Here is a 23,309-nt window from a genome sequence, read left to right on the forward strand (position 1 = left end):
CACATTTAGACTCAACAATGTATTGCATCAGATTCAGATTTGAACAGACTTGACATTGTAATAAGTTCATAGGGAGGTGGCGTCGGTGGTAAGACACCCAGCAGTGCATTCAGACCTCACCATAATTCTCTCAAGACATCGTTATTTGTGGATCTTGCGTCCAATGAACATGCCATGTTTAACATGGCAGAAATACAAGAAATACAAACGTATGTCAGTTCATCATCGGATCATCGTCACGACAATGTCCTTTCATAATTGCTCTCACTGTCTTCTGCCTCAGATGTCCACCTGTCTCTCTGTCAGCTCCGTTAACAGCTGCAAGACAGTGGGCCCCCACGGAGGACAGCTGCGTGAACAATCATGTAAGAGGAGAACCAAATGTGACGTTTTGATGAGCACCTTCACCGCCAATGCACTCTTAGCCTGGGTTGTCTTTGCACTTCAATCTCTGTTGGAGAGACTACTTCGTTGCCTGGGTCTTGGTACCCCCGTGTAAGACAGATAGCGTTATTTAATGCCACTGGAGTGGGAATCCTCAAAGTCTGCCTAAACGTTTGAGCTCCAGCTGCAACGCATAACACAAGCTGCAGTTACCCCGCACGGGCAGGAGGTGGCGCTGCCTGTTGTCCACGGGTCATGGGGTTGGCTCGCTCAGATCTCCATTTTGTATGTTTTTCTTGGAGGTTAGCGCCTACTTTCCTAATGGCTAGCTGCGACTCTCCACAGCTCGGTCACTTCAACGCAGTTTGCATGACAATTAACAGCTAAGGTCGAACCGGAAGATCGCAAACTCCCACAAACACACCCAGCTCGTGTCGCTCGTGTCCTTTTTTATCAAGACATGCATCGATACGCGAGGGGAGGAACAGTTAACGCTCACAAACATTGAGTCAGTGGTGCGTGTTGTGGACACTTTCAACCAAAACAATGTTGACAGACGACCTGTGGACACACGACGACAACAACAACCGGGCATCTGAATGGTAAATATGAGCTTTGTTGTTCTCATTTATGTTGACATATGTCAGCTTCAGACAAACGTGGAACCGCAGCGCGTTCATTGTTGACGCTAATGTGCAGTTACGGGGTCTGTGTTGAAGACAGCAGGCTAACGTGGCTGTCAACGGGGGAGAGAGACGGTTAGCTCATTGCTACAGTTAGCGGGGAGCTAGCAGCTAGCTAGCAGACCTCACACTGGGGGGGACATGAACAACTTCATGTCCGTCTGCTTTGTCCTCTTTGTGGCCGGACGCATGTCTTGGAAAGTCTCAGCCCGGTGTGTGTGTGAGGGGGACGGGGCTGCTCGTGCTGACGTGTTGCTATTGGGACCAGTTAACGCAGTTGGTAGCTTCGTTAGCTATCAAGGGCGCGCGGGGACCTCACGTCCGCTACTTGCTCTCTGCATGTGCACGACCTGAAGCCATTTGATGTTACAATACAGCTGAGCAGTATCGTGCGCGTCTGATTAGCCAATATTACTGTGTTTTAACGTGGTTGCTCTGCGTCTGTTAACGCTCTCTGTCTGTTGCCCCCCTTTTCCCCCTCCCAAAAAAACCCAACAACAATAAAAACAAGATGGACAATGGTGGAGTGAAGAAGATAACGTATAGAAGAGATGACCATTTGAACAAGTTGGTCTACACTGAAAGCCCTGAGAAGGGAGGTCTGTTGAAAGTGGCTCCTCACAGTGCTCTGTCCATCCCCTCTGTCATCCTTCCATCCAGCCCGTTGATGCAGCCAGGACAGGTGCCCAACGGCCTCAGCAACAGCCCCCTTCCAGAGGAGCTCACTTCCGTCACTGCCGCCGTCGGCCCCTCGTGGGAAGACAGAGAGTTCAGGTTTCTGAGCAAAGACAAGAAGCTTCAGCAGCAGTTGCTCCAGACGCAGACTACGTTTGGTCGTCAAACTTTCAGGGACAATTTGCCTCAGTTGGAGGCAAGTATAGCAGACATTTCACAGTCCTGCATGGATTCACTTATTGGGGGATCAGATCCCAATTTCTTCCACATGAAAACAGAGGATTTCTCCATGGATAAAGGAGAGCAGGATCCCATTGACCTTGATAACGCCTTTGATCACATTGGGAAAGATGTGGATGTGAACCAGAAATTTTTCAGTGACAACACTTTGGATCTGCTCCAAGACTTCGAGCTCACTGGGTCCCCCTCAGATTTTTATGTTGGGGAAGATGCGTTCCTCTCCACTTTGGCAGATGATTCTCTGCTTGGGGACGTTGGCTCTGAGAGGGACGTAAAGCCTGTTGTGGTTGAGAGCATCAACAGCAGTGGGACAGTCTCTGTAGCCCTCAATGGCAGCATCATGACAAGTCCTGAACAGTCCAGCGCTAGTATATGCACAACTGCCTCCTTAATTCCTACAACCACTTTGTCTGCATTGGTGAAGAAAGAAAAAGATTCTGGCTTCATTCAGCTCTGCACCCAAGGTGTCATCAAACGGGAGAAGACGTCTGCAGGCCAGAGCTATTGCCAAATGAGCAGCACATCTGCTACAGCCGTGCCCAGCTCTAACCCCATGTCCATCTGCGGGATCAGCACTTCCGGAGGACCGAGCTACCACTTTGGGGTAAACACCAGCAGCAATGAAGCTAAGCAGCAGAAGGATCAGAAGCCAGTGTCCAGCCTGTTTCTCCCGGTGACGACAATCGGCAGGGCCTGGAACAGAAACCAAGGTGTCGGGAACAACTCTGCAATGCTGCGGGCCAGTGAGGCTTTCTCAAGCGCTCCCTCTTACCCCACCAGCTTTGCTAGGTAAGAACTGTAGGCAGTGGGGTCTGACACAACCTTTGGTTTTGGTCTTAATAACTAACTTGAGCTAATATATTTATGTAGGTAATCCCAGTTATGTCTTATTTTATCCTACCCTGCATCACCAGACATCTAATATTCTTTGCTCAACGACCAGAGTTGTGGCCTCCTCAAATCCCTATGCTGAAATTATTAGCCTTTTCATTCAACTATTTATTTAGTTGTTCAGGAAAATATTAATTTGTGACGATGTGGGGTAACAGGTAGTTAATTGGAATAATGTCAAAATAGTTGCTGGTTACTGCTCCTCATATGTATCTAATCAATCCTCATATCATTGCAAACCAGATACTTTGGGCTTTTTAAGTGTTGGTCAGGCAACACAATCCATTTAAAGTTAGGAAACCCTAAACAAGCTGCTGTTGTTTTGGCCCCAAGATCCAGTTAGTCCTTTATTGTTGAATATCTATCTTTTCTGATATTTACATTCCCTCACCCATAATACATCTGCACAGTGCACATTATGCCATTGACACAAGTATTGTTTACAGTTCAAATTAGGAAGGCTCTGTTATACAATGTTTCACAATGAAACATTGGTGATTCTGGATTACATATCTCACAGAGGTGGCGTTAGTCCAGGAATTTCCACTTTAGGAGTTTCGGCTTTCTAGCAAACAGCCAGTCACATGCAGCATCATCAGATAAAAACACAAGGTATCTAACAAATGTCAGGATTATTGATAATTGGGACCTTTTAGTTTAAAAAAAGTAAACACAATAAAATATATACATTTGAATGACTAGAACAAGAAAGAGAGTAAGAATAAAAGTAATGGAATACCAGCTGTTTAAAGGCCTCAGCATTTTCTTATACCAAGCTCGGTTTGGAACAGAGTAAAGGAAATGTGTAAATATAGAGGCTTTAAGAAAATATGGTGCGTATCTCCCACTTGTAGTGCACATCATTTAGCTACTTGTTAGCGTGAAGATTAATTTCCCTATTGTAATTAAAAGGTAGATTGGTGCATTTTGTTGGAGCACTGTGGGAAAACTTCTTATTTCTTTGCTTGTGTCGTCTCACTTATAGTTATAGATTTAATCAAGGGGCCTCTTGTGCACCTGAGTTGCACTGTGAGTCATATTATACAGTATTTCCAGAGCAATTAGTATGTAACAATAGCAGCCAATTGAATATGTTCCTGGTAGAAGCATCTGTAGCGACCTACATAGTTTCATAGCCAAAGTGAAACACGTCCTTTTTCCCTCACAGTTGATGGATGAGGAGGTGGACTTTTTTTTTGATGAGCCTAAACAAAATTGTCTCCTTACAGGTTTGGTTTGCTGTGTTAGTTACCATAGCAACAGAGCTGGTTTCAAAATTGAGCCATTGTCCTGAGACAGAAATGCCTGTGTTAACCCCTAAATTAGTTATTTACCTCACTCATCCGGCTCACGCACTCTACAGGACGTGGCTGCAGCATTAAGCACCAAGATCTAGAGAAAGGATGTGCTGTTAAAAAGCAAGGGGGATTCCAAAAAGTCAGATATGTGTCATTTCTTTCTCTTACTGAACAATACTGTATAATCAGTATGTGTTTTAGGACAAATCCTAGTTGCAATCAGTGACTATTTTTCCTTTTAAACCAGAAATCTTTTTATTTATTTATTTCTCAGTTTAACAGCCTGTTGGCTTTGCTCAGCCTCTTACAGACGTATCCACTCAATGGGTTCATGGGGTTGTTTTGGGCAGATCTCTTCGATCCGTCAGTTTCATTTTGCCAAAAACAAACCTGATATGTGCACTGTCTTCACTTGAAGCCGATGTGTCCCCAAGGAACAGCGCTGACAGTTCATTCAACATGAGGGATTAATGAGTTGTGGCCTTTTCAAAATGGTCAGGCCTCAACAGTAAAAAGGGAATTCTGTAGCAGAGAAAAGTGAAATAATATTGCATGTTCCACTGACTTGCTCATGTGATTTTGCTTAATCTTATTGTATTTCCAGTGAGTTCACATTTAAATTAATATAGTGTAGTCACAGTATTTTGTCTCCACGCAGCCCAACAAAGTGTCTTTTGTACAGTTATTACTTTATCGCCCTGTAGAATTTAATGGGTTAAGCTGTGAATGGGACTTTGAGATCCAGTCGTAAAGTGGCTGAATAGAAATTCTTCACCAACCGTAAAGTGGCAGTCACGTGTCCTAAAGGCTTGTTTGTTTGTGCGTCTCATACATTCACGCCGTCTGATTTACGTTGTGTCAACCAGGGCAACAATATGTTTTTTGTGCTTTTATTGTTTGTGATAATTATGCGTGGTAACTGGTGGTGCAACGGATCAGAACACTCAACTTGGATTGGATCACGTATCGGATCAGCACAAATAAAAAAGGGAGCAAATATAACTTTTAGAGATCTGCCGCCGATACTAATAGTTTGAATAAGGTATTATAAGCTGCTTAGAGGTATTATAAACATGTCAAAAATGAATCTAATGTTTATTGTATCACTTTAAACTATCTCCCTCAAACTCACCTACACTACATGTTACAGAATTACATGTGATCACATCATGACTGTTATAATTTAGCTTCGCCCAATTCTCATTTTCACTGAACAGAGAATGAACACATCATAATGTAACCAAAAGTAACCTCCTTTTACCATTTTCAGTGCTACCAGCTCTCCTGTTGATTTAAACACGGATTGGTTGTTTACAATCTTAACATTATCAAAGATCGGTGACTAGTATGCATGAATACCGATGTCCTGACCGTACAGACCAAGAGTCGACAGTGGTCTGTTACGCCAATATTGGTAACCTCTTCACGACTGTCTAACATGCCTCCTAATGCCTGGTGACTCAGAACAGATGGCAGAGACACGAGACACACCTCATCTTCCTTTCACACCTGGCTTTAATTGCCCTGTCTTTTTGTTCTGTAGAGGTGTGTGTTTGTGTTTAAGCATCGGATTATGACTGTGCATGCAAGTGTGAGCCCGGATAATTGTGTGTTTGTGTGTGGAGCTGATGTGTATTGGCTTATCTGCTCGAAAGCTTAGCATTTCTATATGTGGGTCCCTCCAGAGAGTGGGAGTTTGTTTTTGTGCTGTGCCTGTTGGCCACAACCTTTGTGACATTTAGTGGATTGATATTACCTCAACGTGGCTGCGGAGGCTCTGGTCAGGCAGTTGGCATCAGGTCACCATCTCCTCCAGCTTCTCACGCAGTGGTGCTGCTACTTCCTGCTGAGGCTGTGGCATGGCACAGAGTATCTGGCTGCCGTGGCTCCACAGTTTGCTGCTTTGCACTGTGCAGGTCAGCTGGGACTCGTAACATTACCATAAGTCTCCCACATTACCAGTTCACCAGCGCTTACATTTCCCATAACTTGGCGGTTAATTTTAGGCCCAACAGTTTTACGATCTGACTCGGTCTGACTCATAAACAAACGGTTCTCACGCAATGAAGAATGCTTCACCTAGAGTAATGCTCCAGGATTGTTACTATTTATGTAAATACACACCCTCATAATATGATTGGTTTTAATGAAGCATGACCTTATTAATTTCTGGTTGGACTAAAAAATAACATTCAGAAATATAATTCCTCTGACAGATAATCACAAAGCCCATTTAGTCGGCTTGTGTTCTGTAGCTTTTGTTTTTAGTTCATCCTACGCCTTTGATTGCCCAGCTCTTTTTTTGGGTTACATGTAATGACTTAGCTATTAATCCTGCTCCTGACTTTAGGTTACGTTATTTATATATTTCTTGGAGACCTTTGGCTCGAGTGTGCGCAATTGAGGAAGTTGTTTGCAGGAGTACAACAACGGGCTCACTGAATAGAGCTGCTCTCGCATGTCACATTTAGACGAGCGATGTTGTGTAGCTTCAACAGCTTGTGTTCTCGTTATGTCCATGTTGGGGGAATGTATGGTTCAAGCGTTCACTAAAGTCATGCATGGCGATAGTCATAACCTGAGTTCAGTTTTCCATTCTCTCTTTAATTCTGTTTTCTGAATATTTACAGAGAGATAAAATAATGAATTGGCTACTACTTTTATGATGTCATTTTTTAAAGCAAAATGCTAAACTTTGCGTAGCTTTTTGAATGTGAGGGCTTGCCGTTTTAGGTTGAGGAGTACATCCGTCAATGTCTGCGCTAAGGTGGTAAACTCCAGAGAATTTCACATGTGGGATATCGAGTCAACTTTGGAAAATGACTAACTCGCTGCTGAATGAAGCTCGGGGGGGGGGGACATTTGAAAACTTTGTGAAAGCAGTTTTCTGACTTCTTATCACAGAAAACACTTGTACTCTTTACCCATGTTGGTTTATTGCATCCTACATGAGATAAAAAACTAACATACTTAAAATGCAACGCTCCACAGCCGTCTATGGAAACATCTTTGCCATAACTTTTTTGATATGGCTGTGGTTTTTAATAGACTATTCGTTTAATTTTCATATGACCTTGCAATCCTTTTGACTAGTATGGCAATTGTTATTTGTGTACACTTTTTAGAGGCCAATGGAGGAACGAGTGTTGGAAAAGTTGGATTTCTTAAATTTATTTAGTAAATACCCCTTTCCACCATTTTATCTCCTAACCTGCGAACACCTTTCAGGCACTGACATTTTCCTTATAAGAGTTGCAATAGTCTCTGTAATGCCTTCTAATGTAGGTGTGAATCCTATCCCGTGAGGCTTTGTTTGGCAGCTGTTGTGCCTGCAGGACTTTGATGACCTGTTGAATGTGGCATTTTCACGACAGGACAAGCTCAGGAGTAGAGCTTGGTATTTATCGGATAAATATTCTGTCTCAGAATACGAGATTTATCAACTTTGCAGTGATCAGAGTGAGAGGTCGTGATGTAAATAAAGAAGCTTAGTAGTTTCACTTTGGTCTCTATGTTTTGAGAGTAAGCTTTGGTCAGAGTTGCTATTCAGTACACAGTGTTGATCTGGCACACCCCTCACTCGCCTGTCTCTCTCTCTCTCTCTCTCTCTCTTTCTCCCCCCTCCCCCACACCCTCCATCCCTTGTCTTTGCTTCCTGCAACCAAGGGCAGGGAATTTGACTGTCAGCAGAAGCTTTCAGCTACTGTAAATCACCTTTTATGATGTTGCTGGTGTGTGTGCGTGCGTGTGTGTTATGCATTTGTGCGCAGATGTGCGCGCATGTGGGCGGGTCGTCATGAGTGCTGTGGCAGGCAGGCGGACCATAGAGGACTGCCGTGAAGCTCTCACTCTTCTGACCTACTTTCCCTCCGCCCTGCCCACAGCTGGCGCCGAGTTAACGCAGCACATCAAATGCCAACCATTCCAGTCACTTTAGTGTTATTGCCGCATTCTACCGTTACCACAGTTTTCTGTATTTAGTTTTTGTAGTGTTTTGACACTGAATAGGCTTATAGAAAGTATATATTGAGGTTAAGAGGATGTAGCTAAGTCTGTGAGTTGTTTGTGCCCTTCTTCTTACTTTGGTGTGCAGTTGTCGAGTCAGCAAAGCTGAACTTTGGGAGCGGGTTCCTCCCACATCCCAGCAGTGTCCAGCAAAAGGTATTATGGTTATGCACACAATAGCGGCAGCAAGTCTCAAATTTATTTTACAGGCTAAGAAGCCACCTCCCACCTACACATATAGTCATTTACAGCTCCAATTATGGAAATTAATATGGAAACTCAAATCCGTAGGGGTTGTTTTTCTTGTGCTCAACCAGACTGATGTTGATGCTTGAAGCCAAACAGTCTTTACTGCACTTGGCTACAAAATGTAGCTGTTATGTAAAGGTGTGTTCAATCCAGCATGGAAGGGAGACAGTGGCTCCTTGCAGCCAGTGACTCCCGAGAGTGTAAAAATATCTCACTAATGGCTTGTTTCACGAACCAAAGCAATGGTCATAAAACACTTGATGACATTTCTGTGGCAGCATGGTGAAGTGAATATGTTGAACTATGTCAAGTACTTCTAAAGACATAATGTCTGTTTTTATTGGAGGATACAGGAGGCCGATATTTTAGGGAAGTCCAGTTCTTTGGCCAACAACACCCCAGTCCCTCATAGAAGCTGTGTTGTTGTTCCTGCACGCGAGTATGATTCAGCGTGTATAGACCAGTTCCCGTTCTATTTTGGTGGCCCTCACCTCGGGGAAGCAGCACTTCCTTCTGCTCTCTTCATGCTCACAGAGTTTTGATCAAGATGAGATGTTTGTGCAATGTTCAACCACATCAGCAGCGGTGATAATCTCCACAGTGACTCATAAATAAGGTTTTAAAACCAGTCAGATTTTCCAGTCTACTCCCAGTCAGATAGTTTATATTTTTCTCTGAAATAACTCTAGAAAAGTGTCTGGGCCTGCATTACGTCGAGTAGGATGATGAGGACTAATGTGTGGGATACAGTAAATGCAGAAACACAACGATATCTACCTCTCATAAAAAGAAGGGGCTGGGCATTGCACCGATATAGATTTAACGGCTTTGCGCCTGAACTGACGAAAGAGACGGGTATAGAGCAGGAATCTGCCACGCTCCTCGTGACACTCAAGGCTAAAAGGAGATTATGAATTGTTAAGCAGGGCACTGGGCCACCGGCAGTATCCTAAGTGCGTGAAGTGGCTTGCCTCATTTAAACCCAGGCTGATTGATCACACTCCTCACAGACGTAAGCGCTTAACTTTCTCAGCACTGCGCTTGTTGAAGTCGAGGCCCATCTCCAGGTGTCTGCCTTTGAGCTGTAACTGTGCTCTGGCCGATAGTAAACTCTGAGGGAATGCAAGAACTTCCTGTCGATGGCATGCACTCACTCCGACAGATGGTTTCAGAAAGAGGAAATGTGTGTCTCCCCACACTGTTGTGCAGCTTTGATTGGTTAACGTCTAACAATCCTCAACAACTGACTTATAACTTGTTTTATGGGTTCGTTGAATGTCATCGACCGATTCCAAATTGAGTTTAGAGAAAACCATTGTCATCACTTCAAGCTTACTTTGCTGTTGGAAACGTAGAGAAGCTGCAGTTATTGGATTTGAACCAGTAGCCTACAGCCTTCTGGTAAAGCTGTCTTCATGGTTCCATCCCAGTGGGCCAATGAAGGATAAACTGGTTACCCCTTCACACCCTCTGACATCATCATCATCACTCTGGACTCATTAGCCTCCTCCACCCACGCATGTTAGAACATGCTTCTTTTGGAGCTTGTTTTGTTTTGTTTGTTTGTTTGTGTGCGTGCGTGCGCACGCGAGTTGGCTGTAACCCAAACAGCAGGAATTCAGACTTGGGCCGTGTATTTGCAAAGATCTGGTGACATGATGATATATTGTAAAGCTGTATATTGCCATTTTTAAAATATATTTTAAGAACAAACCATCATATGCTAAAAATCAGAGTAAAGAATTTACTTTTTCTATGCAATGAGAATATTTGGATAGCCATTTGCATTCATCACAGTACCTGTTACATCCAACATCATAGCACTTACCTTCAGAGGGCACATGGACTGAGAAAATACATATCTTTGCAAATATAATAATTTTTTTTAATCATTGGTAAATCATCTTCTGAAATTCTCATTCAGGTGCTGTCCAGATCAAATTGTGTTCTTTAATTTTCATTATACTTGCTGTTGCTATTGAGCACAACAAGGTTGCAACTTTATTTATCAATTTAGGACGATCCTATGACGAACGTTTCAGACAAAAGATGACATTCTGACTAAGACAAGGCAACTTAAAACAAGGATGTTTATCGGTTCACCTGTCGTGTATCGATTGGTTGGATTTTGATATGCGTACAATTTATGTTTCATATTCCCACCTTTTTACGAATGAATGAATAATGTGTTTATATCTGTACCTGTGTAGGTTTGGCTTTTATTTAGTTAGAATGAAGAATCCTATTTCCAAAACTAAAAAGCAGTTCTTTGATTTTCACTAAAACTATTAATATTTATTATAATATATAATAGTTTTTCTGGATTTGAACGGATTCAGTCGCCCTGTTTCACCTCTCACAGGTGGACTGAGAGTTCAGTGAGCCCCCCACTTAGCACTTCCAAAGCTCTCAACCCCGTCTTGGCTAGACATTTTTTTATCTAGGCTGCTGAATGCTTCTGGACTTGATGTTTCATTCAGGTTTTCCACTCCTCGACGCTCACTGACTGCTGGGGCCTGCCCTGCTTCCATGCTAATACCCTCATGTTGTATGACTACGGGTGAACCTTGCTCCACGGATCAAATCATAAATGTGTTAGTGTGCGGGGACGGTTCAGAGCAGTCCATATCAAATGGAACAGTTTGTTTGTCATTGAGGTTGCAGACTTGTTGACCACAGGACAGACCGACACAGATGTTGTTCCGACTCACTATTCTAGGTGTGGGCGTTGTATATGCGGTGGCCGCTGTGTTAGAAAGGGGTGTGGACGTCCTCTGCATGGGTGCTGCAAAGCCTGACATCCTCTAGTGGTAGTTTTGAAACAGTGCATTTCAAACCGCTGTTGACTCGGTCCAGAAACATTTGAGGTTCAATCAAAAGAAGAGGAGCTGTATTTAGGATGTGACCACAGACAGTCAGATCATTTAGGCTTTAAAGGCCCAAACGGGCCCATGATGTTGGCAGCTAAGGCAAAGTTGAGGAAAAACAAGCACAAGGACCACATTGAGTCTGATGGAGTATGTGTAGTATACCTGTATAGTTTATTATTTTAAAGTTTTGGTACAGAGTTGTAAATATGAACTACAGTTGAACTCTCAAAACTAAGAGGATGCTTTCAGGAGTGGGGGTGGGCAGTATAATTGGCATACTGTTGACATACAGTATTTGTCATATATAGATTGGACTTTCTGGCAACTATTTTTTGATACTTAAGATAATTTCACACTTCTCAGACAGTGGAAGTTAAGATTATAGTTCATGTTTTGTCTCTGGTGTAAAATATACAGTATGTTTTTATGGTTAAAGTTTTCCCTTGTGGTGTTTCTTGCAAACAAGTTGTTAAACTTCAGTGTATTCTTGTAGTCTAGCAAACATTGATGAATGCTTTTCCATTCTCATAAAACACAGAGTTTTCCACTGAGTTTAAAAGCTGCCTTGCTTTTAATCCATAATTACTAGGGAGCCAGTTTTTTTTCTTTCCTGCGCTTTCCAAAGCAGTTCGGCATCGCTGGGATCACCGCCACTTGTAGATCAGTAGAATAAAGTGAAACCAGCGGCAGGAATGTGTACGGTTCACCACCTAGACGTGCGTGTGCATCATTGTGCACAAGACAAATAAACTGGGGACCCACTCATAGAAAGCAGCTCTATAGCATCCCTAGAGGTCAAACACGCAGCAGGGAACTTTTGAGAGTGACTGACTATCCTTTACATTTCTCTTCTCTGTCTCCACCCTCTCCCTCCAGTGCTAATTCCAGACAGGAAGTGATCACCGCCACATCCTCAACGCAAGGGAAAAGAGCGGGACTCGTAAAGTCTGCCTGGTGTGGCTCTGACGAGGCTTCAGGCTGCCACTACGGCGTTCTCACCTGTGGCAGCTGCAAGGTCTTCTTCAAGAGAGCAGTGGAAGGTACAAAGTCTATGACGCATCGTTATTTCCTCACTGATTATTCATCTCCTGTGATAAACACTCATTCATCACTGACTTGTCACATACGTTTGCTTAAATGCTCGAGTCATTCTGACTTTAAGATGGAGGCATGATCGTTGCCAAGTAAGGACTGGGATACAGCTAATTAGTTTTTTCCCCCTGGAGTGTTGCCACAGCAGTGATGGTAAATAACAGATTAATCTTCCTCCTCTGTGTGCCTCAGGGCAGCATAATTACCTGTGTGCTGGGAGGAACGACTGCATCATAGACAAGATCAGGAGGAAGAATTGCCCGGCATGCCGCTTCCGCAAGTGTCTGGATGGCAGGCATGAACCTGGAAGGTATGTATTGAACCACACCGATAACACCTAAACGGTGTACCCTTTAGTTGGTTAAATTGCTCCTGTCTCCTCGTCACCGACTCTCTTTATTGCACTTCGCTCTTCTGCATGTTCATCCCTGTTTTCTCATCCTGTAGCTCGCAAAACCAAGAAGTTGAAGCGTTTAACCCAAGTACCCACCTGAGCTGACTCCTTCTCCACCAATTGAGGCTCGCTCTCTTTTACCCAAGTGCATGCCTCAACTCATTCCCACGATGCTCTCCCTGCTGAAGGCCATCGAGCCGGACACCATCTACGCCGGCTACGACAGCACCCTGCCCGACACCTCCACCCGCCTCATGACCACCCTCAACAGGCTGGGTGGCCGGCAGCAGGTCATCTCTGCTGTCAAGTGGGCCAAAGCTCTACCAGGTCAGTAACTTTTATTTGGTTACTCATCATTGTCACTTTCACCTTCCCACTACTGTGGAGTCGGTTGAAGTATTTCCACGTTTCTCCCCTCAGGTTTTAGGAACCTGCACCTGGACGACCAATGACTCTGCTGCAGTGCTCCTGGCTCTTCCTCATGTCTTTCGGCCTGGGCTGGGAGATCTTACCAGCAGTGCAACGGCAACATGCTCTGCTTTGCACCAGACCTTGTCATCAACGAGTATGTACCAGTCCATTTTCAGTCTCTGTATTAGTCCAACTGCAGTAACATATTTAGATTAAATGTGTGAGTATTGCCAGTATTTTAGTATTATGAACGGTGAAAGTAAGAATACACAACACCCTGGTTTGGTGAATGGATTTTTTAATTGAACCGTACATAAATCAAGCTCTGAGAGATATTTCAAGCCTCTGATTTTTGTAACGCATACTTCTGTTTGTTTTACGTTTATCAGTGCAGCTCTCAGGATCAAACATCGTCTGTCAGCTGTCATCACTAATCAGTGTTACATCCCTCTTATAGACTTGATGACTCCATTCATAAACATCGCTCAGAGTGTAGTGAGCACAGTGTTGGCACAGCGTCCATGCTTACGGCTGTAATAGGCCTTTTGATTTGTTTCCCTTTTTTTCCATGATCGCAAGCTGAACGTTAATATGATCATAATTAATATCTGATGTTTTGTTCTCTATTTGCCCGTCCGCCTCCAAACAAAATTCAACTACAGCTTTTTTCATATTGTTATATTTGCATTCGATTACGACAGACTTGAAATAATCTTTCTCAGTTTAGTGAAAGCCTTTTGGCAATTTCATGTTAAGGTGGTTTCATATGAATGATGCTTAAAGCTTGTTTAGTGATGCACATGTATAAATGGATTTTCTGTTGTGACTCGGATTGGATGGAATGAAAAAGCAACCCCATAGCATACATTTCAAGGCATTTTGAACAAGTTTGTCCCCACTTTCTCTTTCACCCACAATATTACTTCATCACTGACGCCACACGCACTCATCTGAAATATGCATTCTCAACCTTCTAGAAGAATGATTTAAAATGGGATCCAGTAAATTGTTTGTAGCAAGACCTTGAACACTTCAATCTACAAGGACATTACAGAGAGCTGCTCCATCTCCTGGATTGAGGTTGCTCAAACCGCCCTTACAAATCACTTACGGCTGCAGGTGCCGCACTATTGAACCGTTACTGTCTAATTCCACCAGGGATCGGATGAAGCTGCCCTACATGGCCGACCAGTGCGAGCAGATGCTCAAGATTTCCAGCGAGTTTGTCCGGCTGCAGGTTTCCCATGACGAGTATTTGTGCATGAAGGTCCTGCTGCTGCTCAGCACAGGTCAGACTCTTACCTCGCAGCAGCTGAACCATCACATGTTGACTGTGGTGCTGTGTTAAAGCAATCATTGCCAAAGCTATTACTCTAATCCAATACCGTCTACAGTGGCTGAAAAGATAATATTGATGTATACACATCGCAGCACTTTACCAACTCACTAACTGACATGCAGTGATTATAAATACGTATTCACAGGGCTACCTGTGGTTTGATACAGAAAAATACACAAACCACGAGTACATAACTCCACTTAATGTTATCTTTAAGGTAATCGAGTGCACGAGAATTGAAGCTATAAACAAAGACTCCATAATTAAACCGATAAAAACCTATTTAAATGGGTTTACACATCCCCTTTTGGGTGTGTAGCTTTGTTCTTGCACACGTAATTGCTCTCTGCTGCTAAATATTACCGGGAGTGCAACCTGAAAATGGCCTGATGTATATTAATCAGTTGCCCTTTTTCACCCTTTACTGCCTGGACGTAGTCATTTAAAATGTAAAGGATGTCCCTCCTCCTTTGTGATTTACAGTACATTATCCAAATCTCTGTCTCAGATATTGACCTTTAGTTTCTCCCGCAGTGCCAAAGGACGGCCTGAAGAGCCAGGCGGTGTTCGACGATATTCGGATGTCTTACATCAAGGAGCTGGGGAAAGCCATCGTGAAGCGCGAGGAGAACTCCAGCCAGAACTGGCAGCGTTTCTATCAGCTGACCAAGCTGCTCGACTCCATGCATGAGGTACAGGCTTCCACCAGAAAGTTCAACGTTGCTTTTATTTCCCCTATAATTCAAAGTTACTTTTATTTGTAGTATTTGACAAGGTTATAACAAATGGGATTGTAACCAATATGCCTTGATCTCTGGTTTCCTTTGCACATTTATTGGATTTGCTAAAGGCTCTAAATGACAGTTTTAGTTTTAAAGATATGTACCATCTCACTGTCCATCAGATATTTTGTATACCAATATCGGGACATTTTTTCTCATGTGTGTTTTGGGTATAATTATCCACTAATGCATTCCGCTCTGTCTGCAGATGGTCGGGGGACTGCTCAGCTTCTGCTTCTACACCTTTGTGAACAAGTCCCTGAGTGTAGAGTTCCCCGAGATGCTTGCGGAGATCATCAGCAACCAGTTACCAAAATTCAAGGCTGGGAGCGTCAAACCTCTGCTCTTCCACCAGAGATGACTGTGCCCCGTAACAGACACAATGCCTTAAAATCCCACCACATCACCTCACCAACCCCCCCGCCCACCCACCCAGAAGAGCAACGATGAAATGAATGAGGACGCGAGGCGAGGAGCGAATGATGTTTGTGAGAGCGAGTATGCAACTTTGTGTAATGGCTCACGGGTCTGGAGGTAGAGACTGGAGACGTTTGTGTAGAAACGAGACAGCGAGCACAGAGTTTTTGTTTTATTGAGCAGTTTAGGATGTGTATAACGAAGTGTTTGTAAGATAAAAGATAATCACAAAGAGATATAGGCTAACATCCACGTTGTCTCAGGTTTCTTACCTTCAAATCCAGAACAATATCTAAGATAGATAAACAAATATCTATGTACAGGTTCTCATAGTATTTTCTACATTTTAAAATTGTAACAGTTTATACAATTTTCCAGGTCGCTGTTACCTGGGAAGGTAACAAAGCTTAATGAATATGACATGCTCTTACGTAGGCTTTTAGACTGTATGTTGCTCATTTAGTTTTCATAGGAGATTGTAAGAAATAAGTCATATGGGGGGGAAGAGACTCTTCTGTCAATCAAAACCATTCTGTTGAATTATTATTTGTGCTTCGTTAAAAGGACGATTTCTCACACAAGCTGACCTCTTACAGGTTTACACAAGTCTAATAGAAAAGGGAAAAGAATATGTGCCTTTTTTGCTTCAAAATTCATCTTAGCCATTTCTTCCTTCCTGCTCAAGGCGTGCTCTCTTAAACCCACCAAGGTATACCTTCATCGTATGTTGATTGTACTTTTTATGTTACTGTTTTTGTACAATGGCTGTGTTTATCGGTTAGAGCGGCAGCTCGGCCCATCCTCGATGTGGAGAAGCGGTGAATATTCGAAGCCTGCCCTCTTATGCGATATCCGCACACTCAACTCCTTAATTGCGATTAGAGCACTTTGTACCCTGTAAAGGCTTTAAAGGACTGTGAAGAGAGACTGTTATGCTGCATCAGTCTTTTTGTTAAATTACTTTAGATGGAAGTCAAAAAAACCTTTTTTATAGGAAATAGCTGGCATTGATATTTATTTCAGCCCCCATTCCTCCCCCAAATAGTCTAATAATGGAATGTGTTAGATACCTGCGTCTACCAATCAGAGGGCATATTTTGTTGTGTTTGCAAGATTATATCATGTTTAATTAATCCGGAGGACTAATTTCTGTGTTGAAAATAGCAATCCTTCATTTTTAAGTTATTTTTACAGTTCAGTTTTTTAAACTGACAAACATGCAGTCTTCATTCTGCCACTGATGATCCTTTTATCAACCATATATTCATGGTCGCAATAAGCATTTGACTTTAGATATTTGATCTTTTAAAGCCGCTGCTTTGCTGTATTTGTTAAAGGAACTTTTTATCATTCTGGGAAATGCATTTACTTATTTTCTTGCCGAGAATATTGATCCCACTCTGTAATGTCTGAACGGTAAATATGAAGCTGGGTTAACAGCCAGTTAGTTTACCTTTGCATAAAGACTGGAAATAAGGAACTTATGACTCTCTGCAAAGGTAACAACATTTTGCTTTCTCGCACCTCTAAAGCTCAGTAGTGCACATTATAGCTGGTTAGTTTAATCTGGAGTAAAAAAACAATTCGAGACGTCTGATGTGTCGGACTGTTTCTTGGTCGGGACTTCTGAAGTGTCAAGATATAAGTAATCGGTATATCTCTGATTTATTTTGTCGGGGGTTTCCCCTGGGTTTCAGTCTTTATGCTAAGCTAACATAACCGGCACACGTTTTCCAGAATGTATTTCCTTTTACAATGAATGATTTTTATGATAGACAGCTTTTTGGATCAGATGTTGGCAGATGAATTACCCTGGAAACCTCCCACAGCTGCTGATAACCTTTGATCCTCTGCTTAAGCCTTCTGCTCTTTTAACACCCTGTAGGGACCGTGTCCAAATGTCTGTCTTCAGTACGGTCTGTCTGTCTGTCTGTCTGTCTGTCTGTCTGTCTGTCTGTCTGTTAGGTAGTCACGCCCCAATGTTTGGAAGCACTTTGCATCAGTCACCTCATGGAGTCATGTCACCGTGAAAGATTAGCGCCTCTGACTGGGGAGGCTGGCAAAATGGATCCTTTAATTCTCTGGGAACTATTTCAGTGCCAAACTCCAGTTTTGTCTGTTTTCAGTGATGCTGAAAGTTGATCGGTGTTTGCATCAGTAGAGGGAAACTAGTTCCAGTATTGAAGCTTATAAATGTGTCCAATTATCTGAGCTTCTGTCCGCTGGATTGAGGTCATTGTTAATGAGCTGTATTTGTAACACAAGGCACTCACAGATGTGTTGTGTAATCACACAGGATCGTGTAGGTCTGTCGGTATCCCTCTTTGTGTGTTGTCTAAGTGGGGATTTGAAATGTGACGCAACATTTTCATCAGTTGTCAGCTCAGTTTATCATGATGCATGTGTTTAAAGCACAATATAATCCATGTTTTGATGAGTGTTAACCTTAGTTGAATTAATTAAATTAAAATTTAAATGCTTTTGACGGATTAAAGATGATGCCCTGCCAGTTTAATATAATTGGATAAATATGTCAAGTAAAGTACTCATTTAAATATGGAAAATGTCAAATTGTTTTGCTCTTGCTAAACTATCCTAACTACCAATATAAAAGCTCTCATACATTTTGAACCGCTTCCTAGGTTTAGGTTGTTGAAATGTAATGTTTTGATTCACGGAGTGCATGGTCGGCCATGTGAAGTCGTTTTATGTCCTGAATTTTTAAAAAACAAACGGTCAGTTTGGATTCCCAGAATGTGTCTGCTTCTGTGATTTATGGTGTATTTTTCTGTCGGGATTAGGAGCGTTTTAGTAATGTGCTGCCACCGTCGTCATTCATTGTAACCCAGGCTCAGAAACATTATACCCTCTTCTTTTGTTTTTAAATGTTCAGTCAAAGTAGTTGAAAACCATCCTCATTAACTGCATAGGGGTTACCCATGGGTTACTTTCACATTCAGTGTATCCAAATATCTGCTGCTGTTCATTTAAACAGGTATATATGTATATATGTGTATGTGTATGTGTATATATATATATATATATATATATATATATATATATATATATATATATATATATATATATATATATATATATGCACACACTTGCCTCTTCTTGCTCAAAAATGTATCCTTGCTTACTTGTATATTTTTGAGGAGGACAACTGAATATGCAATAGGAACGACAGAGTATCTGTCACCATCACATAACAAGATGTGGTAGCTTCCTTTTTTCAGTCTTTTCCAGAATAAGCTATTTGCATACAGGAGATTCACACTTGGCATATCTCTGCAGGCCAGATTTTCAGGAAAAGAAACACTTCGTCAGTAATCAGTCTCCATAGACTGCACAGAAAAAGCCTATTTTATGTTTGACTACAAGGTGACCAAAGCAAGCACAGACAAATGTAACTAAGTAGCTCCTGGAAGAAAAATGTAAATTTCTTTGTTTTGATTTTAGACACATGTTGTTTTTACTCTTAATGTGATGGCTTTGGTCAAATTGTTTAATACTGTGAATAGGATAGGAGTCAGTCTTTTTCACACACAAACTGTTTGTGAAAGTAATCAGCCAGCTTGAATCTAAAAAAAATTTAAAAAGATTTGCACTACCCAAATATTGTTTGAAAAACTATTTTGTATAAAGCATATGCAGACATTAACTTTTCAGAATTATCAAGGGCAGATCATGTTTTACTGGTATATGCTTTCTCAAAAAAAAAAAAAGGTTTTGCTTAAAAAATTTGATTATGTGTATATATAATCCATTGTAAAGCAAATGTGGTGTATTTGTCTTTTTCTATACCTGGCCCTCGGTATTATTTCTCCTGTAGTGTGATTCCTGTTGATCTTTACCTCCATTGATTAAAGGTCAAACTATGTCTTCGTGTGGTACTTCTGTATGTTGATGTTTGCCATGATCGATGATACTGAACTATGGAAACGGTAAGCTTGTTGTGACACTTTTCATCATCATAGCAAACGTGTTCATCAAATAAATATGCTTTTCCATGATGACCGCTGGTTCATTGACTGTTGAAGAAGACTTGTAGTGTTACTGACACTAAACCTTTATGTTCAATGTGTTCAAGCACATCGGGTCAAATTGTTGATATAATATGCATTTTTCTAGATACAACTACCCAGCCATATTTACAGTATACATTGGAACAGTATCAGAGTACTTTCTCCACCTCTACTAAAATGATAACTAAGCCCTATTTATGATCATAACGGTCTGTTATTATGGCCTCAATGATGACTTAGAAGCTATTAAATAAACGAAACACGCTAAAATCATAGCACATTACTATGACTGTGGTCTGTGATGGTCAGTGATCTTCATGTTATGGTCCCATAGAGGTTGAGTCCAGGAGTCGGGGACGCGCATCGAGCGGCATGTGTGATCTCTGCGCTCGTTCACGAGCATGTAAACACCTGACCACTGCAGGGGACCGAGCCCGCTGATTCTCCGCATACAAAATATAAAAGTCTTCCAGAAACCTTCCCGTTGATTACACAGCTGCGCGTCCTCTGAGCGGGATGACGGACGCGGAGATGTTCGCGTCGGAGGAGGAGGAGGAGCAGGTGGTGGACGGCGGCCCGCTGGGAGACTTCAGGCGGCGGACGCGGCTGTACTGCATGAATGGCGGACATCACCTCCAGATGCTCCCCGACGGGACGGTGCAGGGCCAGAGGGAGGAAGGGGACGCTCACAGTAAGGCTGCAGCATGACGCGCTCACTTCCTTTCGCCCTTAACTTATTCTAGGGGGGGGATATGGAAGCCATGTTGCTGACATTTTAAATGAATATGCAGCTCATTTTAGGCTTTGAAAAGATAAGTTCTGTTTTAAATAATGTTGAATGAACTCAGTGCTGGAGGAATAAAATGCTAAATATCATTTGGTAGCAGAGACCTGCGATAAACTGGAATGAAAGCTGAATATATGCACGTAAAAACCACACATTATATACAGAACTAGGACACATGGAGGTCTCTAATTCAGAGGTTTATGGCCCATTTGGGAATATGTATTTTCTAGAAGACCAATCGTTCCGCTCTTGATTGGTAAATAGTCCAGAGAACAGGGGAGATCATTGCGATTATAAGAAATCTAAATATATGGGCCTTCTCAATAATGTGTGAGTGGCATGACCTTTATATAATATATTAAACGTCATGACACAAACATGGCACAATTAGTTGTCTAATTGTGTCTGTCCTTTTACTTGGCATTATTTACTGTGATATTTTGTGAACATCTATTATTATTTTGTATTTGAATTCTGAGATATTTCATTTGTGTTTTATATCTTCAGGGACAACAGACGGAAATGAGCTGTTTAGGCTTACTCTGGTTCATTAGCAGTTCTCTTTTCATTATCAAATGAACACGTAAAATAAAACGGATTGATTGGTCAGACAGATCACGAGAGGGCTGCAGGTATGATGTATTTAGATCAGCGGTTCTCAACCTTTTTTCAGTAATGTACCCCATGTGAATTATATTTAAAGGATTTGGGAATGGAGGCTGATTTTAAATGTATATATTAAATCTCACGTACCCCCATTTGAGAACCACTGTTTTAATTTATACTATCCATAGAAGTAAGTGTTGCACAGGTTCCCTCAACAAAAAGCCAAAGGTTTCTTTCACATTATATTCAGGAGTCTGGCAGAAAATACATTTTGTGGCAAATAAAATGTTACTTTTGTGGCAAGCTGATTTTTTTGCAAAACTTAAAAGATTAAAAATTAATAAGAGGGGTATATACTGACGTATTTAATTTAAAATTTTTTTTAAAATTGACTGAGCAAACATGCTGATTCATTTCGGTGTTTTAGGACTCATTACTGCAGCACAATGATGGGAAGCTGAAACTGGTGTGGCCTTTCTCCCAGCAGGTCATTGCAGAGCAAACACAGGTGTAATTGGGAACATTAATTGTTGGCATTGTGTATGCTGGCTCACTGGAATGTGTCACACCCTCCATAGAATGGGACCATAATCTACGTTGACCCTGTGACACGTCCAAATGGCTGCTGGGGCAAGGACCTTTATGCTCAAATGTTCTATCCAAACCATTTGAAGACATTCAGTACTGTTGCTGGCTTTAAAATAAATTACAAAAAATATTGTTAATGTATTAAAGATTGTTTAAAACATTTTTGCTGGCAATATAAGACAAAAGCCTGAAAATGTACACAGCAATGCACTAATTAGCTCATCTCAGTCACCAGTGTCGGTCTGGCATCAGTCAGATGTTGCCATGGTGATGGTAACTGCCTGGTTCGACTCTTATCATATCCTCTCAAATGTATTTCTGCACCATTCATGATCATGAGACTCTGCACTGGCTATCATTTATTTGGCCGTTCAGCACAAGAAAAAGGATTTTAAATAGTTGGATCAGATGTCGGTGTTATTCATTTTCACAATATTTTCTTCTTCCAGCTGTATTAAAGCTCAAAGCTGTGGATAGAGGTGTCGTGGTTGTCCAAGGAACAGAAACCGGGCGATATTTGGCCATGAATGACGAGGGCCGATTGTACAGTTCAGTGAGTATCAGACCTGGTGATGTTATGACAGTAAATCAGTAAATTCAACTTAACGATGCAGGCAAATGTCAATGAATGCTCCATGAAATATGTTGTTAATGATTAAACTTTTTATCTCAAACCAAACCACTTAAACCCCCTAAAAAAAATGCTATCAGCTGTTCTTATATTGTATTATGTTGTGTGTGTTCACATCTCAGCACACAGTGACCGATGAATGTTACTTTCTGGAGAAGCTGGAGGAGAACCACTACAACACATATGTAAGTCAGAAATATCAGGTCAGGAACTGGTATGTAGCGCTGAAAAAGAACGGAAGACCTAAACTGGGTCCAAGAACTCACATCGGACAGAAGGCCATCTTCTTTCTGCCCCGACAGCTGAGCGACTCCAGAGAGTGAAGACGAGCGGCTCATCACACAGCGATACCTCAATCTAAATGAATGCTATATCACAATGAATAAGTTGTGTGAATATGGTTGATGAACTGGCGAGTATTTCTAAAGATTAATCTAATGCATACTTATTAGGGCGAGGACCAGCTTCCATCAGAGCTCCACTAACACAGCATCCCATTGTAGCTGGAAGCAGGTCTGCTTGTTGCACAGAAGAAAAAGGGCCAACAAGAACACAGGATAATAAACTTAGGTACTGATTTGAAAGATTACGTCTGAAATAGTGGTTCTCGGACTGAGGGGCATGTTGAATGATTAGGTTATACATGTGTAGTGACCTAGATTGTTATTAAAGTTGTCTAGACCATCAAATATTGCACTGACGATTACATTGTATACCTAATTAATTGAGAATGTTGTTGGAAGTCATGCGTTTCAAGTACTCTCTAGTTTTACTTTTCTGCAACCAATGCTTTGCTCTGGAGGAGTCATGCTTCGGCAGATTAGAAGAGACTGAATATTAAATATATGAACTATAAGGCTCTTGAGCTGCTCACGTTCCAGCAGCAGGTCCACTGTGCTTCCACCAATGTGTAAAATGACCCAGTGCACCATTAAAGAG

The 23,309-nt window shown here is 41.9% G+C and overlaps 2 protein-coding genes across 2 annotated transcripts; both read left to right on the top strand.

Annotated features, from left to right (window-relative positions):
- Positions 1-651: 651 nt before the first annotated feature.
- Positions 652-19,749, top strand: nr3c1 (nuclear receptor subfamily 3, group C, member 1 (glucocorticoid receptor)). The gene is given in 13 exon segments (XM_034543170.1): positions 652-986; positions 1,579-2,771; positions 12,172-12,335; positions 12,580-12,674; positions 12,676-12,697; positions 12,835-12,865; positions 12,867-13,108; positions 13,202-13,225; positions 13,228-13,283; positions 13,285-13,346; positions 14,351-14,481; positions 15,066-15,223; positions 15,522-19,749. Coding segments are annotated over 13 exon segments (2,334 nt in total). The 5' UTR covers positions 652-983; the 3' UTR covers positions 15,675-19,749.
- Positions 19,750-20,160: 411 nt separating this feature from the next.
- On the top strand, positions 20,161-23,305 carry fgf1a (fibroblast growth factor 1a). The gene is made up of 3 exons (XM_034543172.1): positions 20,161-20,449; positions 22,189-22,292; positions 22,493-23,305. Exons 1-3 carry the CDS (start codon positions 20,275-20,277, stop codon positions 22,691-22,693), a joined length of 480 nt encoding a protein of 159 aa, XP_034399063.1. The 5' UTR covers positions 20,161-20,274; the 3' UTR covers positions 22,694-23,305.
- Positions 23,306-23,309: the final 4 nt, after the last annotated feature.

The sequence above is a fragment of the Cyclopterus lumpus genome, chromosome 10 (genome assembly GCF_009769545.1).
Source record: "Cyclopterus lumpus isolate fCycLum1 chromosome 10, fCycLum1.pri, whole genome shotgun sequence".
Lineage (NCBI taxonomy): Eukaryota > Metazoa > Chordata > Actinopteri > Perciformes > Cyclopteridae > Cyclopterus > Cyclopterus lumpus.

Coding starts and splice junctions, on each gene's coding strand:
- fgf1a (XM_034543172.1), top strand. CDS start 20,275: ATGACGGACGCGGAGATGTTCGCGTCGGAGGAGGAGGAGGAGCAGGTG. Junction 20,450..22,188: donor GGAGGAAGGGGACGCTCACA/GTAAGGCTGCAG, acceptor TTCTTCTTCCAG/CTGTATTAAAGCTCAAAGCT. Junction 22,293..22,492: donor AGGGCCGATTGTACAGTTCA/GTGAGTATCAGA, acceptor TTCACATCTCAG/CACACAGTGACCGATGAATG.